The sequence below is a fragment of the Manis javanica genome, chromosome 4, assembly GCF_040802235.1.
Source record: "Manis javanica isolate MJ-LG chromosome 4, MJ_LKY, whole genome shotgun sequence".
In the NCBI taxonomy this organism is placed as follows: Eukaryota; Metazoa; Chordata; class Mammalia; order Pholidota; family Manidae; genus Manis; species Manis javanica.
In genome coordinates this window covers 64,923,753-64,929,190 of record NC_133159.1, presented here as the reverse complement: position 1 = coordinate 64,929,190, position 5,438 = coordinate 64,923,753, and the positions used below count along the sequence as shown (strand labels likewise).

The 5,438-nt window shown below is 34.4% G+C and overlaps 1 protein-coding gene across 4 annotated transcripts in view; it reads right to left on the bottom strand.

Annotated features, from left to right (window-relative positions):
* The window catches only part of MIGA1 (mitoguardin 1), a 122,834-nt gene that overhangs the window by 30,564 nt on the left and 86,832 nt on the right, over positions 1–5,438 (bottom strand). For all 4 annotated transcript variants that reach the window (XR_012130216.1, XM_073234164.1, XM_073234166.1 and 1 more), the window contains 2 exons: positions 5,015–5,068; positions 2,442–2,558 (listed from right to left, as the gene is read on the bottom strand). Coding sequence is in view for 3 of the 4 variants with exons in the window: in XM_073234164.1 (XP_073090265.1) it covers positions 2,442–2,558; positions 5,015–5,068 (171 nt within the window). In the remaining variant the exon portion in view is untranslated. The remainder of the gene's footprint in view (positions 1–2,441; positions 2,559–5,014; positions 5,069–5,438) is intronic.

The window sequence follows — 5,438 nt, the reverse complement described above, 5'->3', positions numbered from 1 at the left end:
CTGGAAAATGAACACACAAAAAAATGGGCACTCATTAGACCAAAATTACTTTAAATCTAAACAGTTACTAATGTTGTAGTAAGCACTGAATTAGGAATCAGAACCCCTGAGTTACAGAGCTAGTTTCTTATCTCATTGGAAAGGGGTCCTTGAACAAGTGATTAAACCTTTCTTGGGTCTCCTTTTCTTTTTCTGTAAAGTAAGGAATACTACTACTTGTCTTTTTTTACTACTCAAGGGCTGATGTAATGATCAAAAATAATCTGTGGGAAATGCCTGTAAACCCCAAAGCACGGTAAATAAATGTAAGGTCCTATTATTAGTCCTTTCCCAATAACTGAAGTTTTCAATGTTACTTCTGAGCCCTGGTGCTACTTTCAAACTTTTAAAAGAGTAAACTATTTCTAATACTTACAGTTTTAAATGTATATTTATCTGTACATAAAAAGAACTTTAAGACACATGAAAAATAAAAGTAATTTCAGGTGTCATATCAGCACAATATTGTGAAGGGTATTTCATTTTAGTAAGTTAATGCTTATGCTGAAACTCTCATCTTGAAGAAGCTGTACAGTTGACCCTTGAACAACATAGGTTTGAACAGTGCAGGTCCACTTATGTGCACATTATTCTCAACAAATGTACTGGAAAATGTTTGTGTTGATTGGTGACAATCTGAAAAAACATTTTCTTTCCTCTAGCTTACTTTATTATAAGAATACAAATTCTACCATATATATATAAAGAAACAAATCCTACCATTTGCAACAACATGGATGGAGCTGGAAGATATTATGCTCAGTGAAATAAGCCAGGCGAAGAAACACAAGTACCAAATGATTTCCTTCATTTGTGGAGTAAAACAACAAAGCAAAACTGAAGGAAAAAAACAGCAGTGGACTCAGAGACTCCAAGAAGGGACTAGTGGTTACCAAAGGGGAGGGGTGGGGGAGGGCAGGTGGAGAGGGAGGGTGAAGGGGATTCAGGGGTATTATGATTGGCACACATGGGGTGGGGGATCATGGGGAGGACAGTGGAGTACAGAGAAGGCAAATAGTGAGTCTGTGGCATCTTTCTATACTGATGGGCAGTGACTGCAATGGAGCATGCAGGGGAACAAAATAATATGGGTGAATGTAGTAACCAGATTGTTTTTTCATGTGAAACCCTTATAACTGTGTATATCAATAATACCTTCATAAAAAAAAGAAAACTGCATATAATACATAATACATATTAACAAAATATGTGTTAATGGATTGTTTAAGTTAACAGTAAGGATTCTGGGCAGCAATAAGCTATTAGTAGTTAACTTTTTGTTGCATCAAAAGTTATAGGTAGACTTTTAATTGCACAGGGCATGAGCACTTCTAGTCCCCATGTTGTTTATGGTTCAACTGTATACCACTAAGTATTAAGTCTCATGCTGTAATGCTATAATGGGAAAAAAAAAAGTAATTCCAAAGTGCAAAAAACAGGAATATGTAATTTCTATCATATAGAAACCAAATGTTAAGAAGTCCTAAGAAGGCAAGACCTCACAGATTCACTGGATTTTATATCTGGAAAAGTTGTTAGCAATCAACCTGGGCCTCTCCATTTTGCAGATAAGAAAAGGAGGACAAAGCACAATTTGGTGGACTGCTCAATTAAAGACAGAGTTAACTCCCAGTCCAAATTTTCCCACTAAACACATAACTTACATTTCAGAGGTCAAGTAAACTAGTAAAAAAATTAATGAGTTTTGAATGACAGTAAAATGAACATTTCCTAAACATGTACATAAATGCTATATTAATAGCACATAAACATAATAATCTAATTGTTTTTAATGGGGGTATAGTTAAACACCCAAACTTTCAAGCATCAAAAACTTTCTAATTCACATGTTATGTTTACTTTCATTTGCTCCTTGAAAGTCAGCCTAAATTCAAGACTATTAAATAGCAACACTTCTTTCTTGGCATTATGCCAGGCAGAAAACTACAATGAGCTATAACTTGTATTTTGCCAAATTTAAATTACTGATATTAGCATACAACTTAAACTCCCATGTTATTTCTCACTACTGGGATTTTACCATTCATTTTACCTTGAACCACATTTTTAAATTGCCACATGTACAATAAGACAGATATTATTTATTTTATAAATTCCCAAAGTGTCCCCAGGCAGGAAGAACAAACTGTCTATAGCAATCTGATGGTAACATTGTAACACCATACAAGAACATCCATCTGTTACAGACTTGTTGAATCTACTCCAGTATATAAAGCGGCAAATCTATACATTGTTCTACTGGCATTTAAACAAAGAAGTTAGGTGACTTTTAAACTTCACCTTTAAATAAATTCTTTCTTTTACAAAAGCTAAAAGAAAACAATCAAATCTTATCCACCTTTTGATTTGGAAAAAAGAAACGATTCAATGACTGAACATACCTTAAAGAAGCAACATAAATCATACAGAGAATTCCTTGGACCCAAGAAGCCCCAGGCAAGGACAGGGCTGATGTGCTCACAAATGGCATAAAAATGGGCAAAAAATCCATCAGACATCTGTTGGGAAGTAAAAGAGAATCGAGTTATTTTTATCCACTTGAATTTGTTTTTGCTAGAGAAACTGAAATTGCTATCCACCACGTAACCAGCTCTTTTTGAGGGTAGACTAAGGGTTAATGATGAATCAGACTGATAAGAAAGTTAACAAACAGACTTACAAGTGACTTTTAGAGTCACCAAATGTTTTAAGCAGATTTCATATCCTTGCCAATAGTTTCAAATGACTGAAACGTTATTTCTTAAAGGCATTTTCACCTCATAAAAATACTGCATTAAAAAACAATCATATCAGTGTAATAATCAGGCAATAACAAGAACACTATGGTGTTCCTTAGCAGTACAATATTTAGGATTAATGAGACTACCAGTTTCAGCTATTAAAAAGTTCTATTCAATCATTCAGTTTATCTGAAAAAGACTAAAATGATTTTTAAATGATTAAGCACAAAAATATGCTTACTAGATTACTACCTTTTAGTTAAGGAATCAGGTATTACTGACGTATTTAACTGTGTAATTGCATCTTCTTATGAAATATTAATACATACAGTTGTGATTTAGGAAACTAAGTTTATTAATAACCTTCTGAATTTCCCTTGTTAAATACTATCCTGTGGGATTTATCAGACAGCATTAACCACAGCTCACTTTGTCTTAAGATTCTGTCTCTTGGACAGATTATTTTCTATTTTATAGTCTCCAAGACATCTTCTAAACCTACATTTAAAAAATATGTATTACAGCAACAGTTGCTATTTAATGAGTACCCATTACATTCCAGATGATGTGCTCAATTCTATTTGATAAAACTGTCCTGAAAAAATAGGTCATATTAACATCATTTTAACATGTAAAAGGTGACATGGCTTTAAGTACCTGTCCTAAATCACACATAGCTCACTAGCGAAGGCCAAAAAGTTATCAGAGACGCGCTGAGGTTATTATTCTAGTCTAGATGTTCTGTATATTATTAAAATTCTAAATCCCATACAGACTCTAACTGTATTATGAGTTTGGACAGGTAAGAAAGTATGGGCTGAAGTAGAAGAAATAAGCTTCACCACAGAATAATGTCAGCTGAACTCAACAGTAGGTGAGATTTATTTAAGTGTAGAGGATAGAGCTATGGCATTGCAGGTAAAGGAACTAGTCCCCCAAGGGGTGAGACCCACAGGTATCTGTGGATACAGAAAGATAGTTTAAGGCACAAGATTTCTCTTAAGAGATAAGAAAGTTAAATAAACATTATTATCATTATTATTATTATAGAAATTCTCACTAAACTTTTTTTATATTTACTCTTAACTTTATGTTTAAATTAAACTTGTTGATGTTATTTCATTTCATTTTTAGAGCAGCCCTATGAGGCAGGCATTAACTCCATTTTACAAATAGAAAAACAGAAGGTCATCTGACAGTAACTTGCTCTTGATCATACTAGTTAGTGTGGAGAATCAAAGCCAAGTCTGCAAGTCTGTTCCTTCTCAAATATTAGAGTTTATAATAATCATCTGGGGAGCTTGTTTAATACAAATGGTGTCTGGAATCATTTTAAACAAGAATTACTCAAATATATGGTCTCCAGAATATTTTCAGCAAGCACCTTCTGAAGATGCTCTGAGGACTATGCTTTGGAAACAATGCATTTGGCAACACTATCTCCAAGTTAGAAGACTGGAGTGAGAAATGTAGATATGATAAAATGCTTCAAGTCAGTAGGAAAATAGTAAAATACAATACAATATAATAAAATAACATTTGCATAATTCACTGTGCCAAACACTGTTCTAAACACTTTATTTAAGCCTCAAAAAAACCCCATGAGGTAGATACTATGTTCGTTTTTGGAGATGAGGAAACTAAGACATAAAGAGGTCAAGCAACTTGCCAGAGGTCATGGCTACTGAGTGGCATCTGAAACGAGGCAGTCTCACTCCAGAGTCCATGCCCTGTACCACGGGAGGGTGAAAGCAGTGTGCAGGGGGTGAGAAGAGTTGGAGGCTGGGGAACATGGAGACAGGATATAAATTTTGAGACTTTTTTGGAAGGGGCTCTCAGTTGATAAAACAGCTATGAGAATCAAATCATTATTTCTGAATTGGATTACATGAAGTGGGATCTACTATATTAAACAACTACTTTAAATCTTAAAATATCATTAAGCGAAAGAGGAAACAAAAAATCACAACCTCTATCAGAGCTGTTTCCAACCCTAAACCCTCTCCCATTTAGTAGAGACCCCACGCATACCTCACTACTTGTTACTGAATTACACAGAATTTGTTAAGGAAGAGGGAGAAGGAATTCAAGAAAGGCGATGCTGACCCAATGTCATCTAGCTTGAGGGACAGCTCCTATGAGCTGCCATTCCCACATGGGAACTGACTCAGAAACTTCTCTGACAGAAGCCTTAAATTACTTAACAAAGAAGTTCAAGGCCTAAGGAATTTTACCTTCATCTGTTGTCTTTTCTGTTTCAGCACTGACCAACAACTTGAAGTCACTGCCTAAACATGAGGAGGAGAAAAAGCAAGATTTAAATGTATAACTATCTAAACTTTCCATTTAGAAAAGAGTGAATTTTGTGAGAAATTCAAAGTGTATGGATCTAAAATGTTCAGAACATTAACTATGAACAAGAACTAGTCCAGATTCCTTCAATTGTTTATAAATACTAATGAACAGGTGTTTTGTTTTCACAAATTTAACAATTAAATACAAAACCACCAAAGGAAAAAGGCTGAACTCTGGTATCAATAAACTCGGCAATTATAATTCAACTCTTAGAGTTCTTAAATTATTTTCCTATAGGAAAACTAGGAATGTGTACACAGATGCACATATGCAATAAATTTTTTATGCATAACCATGAAGATA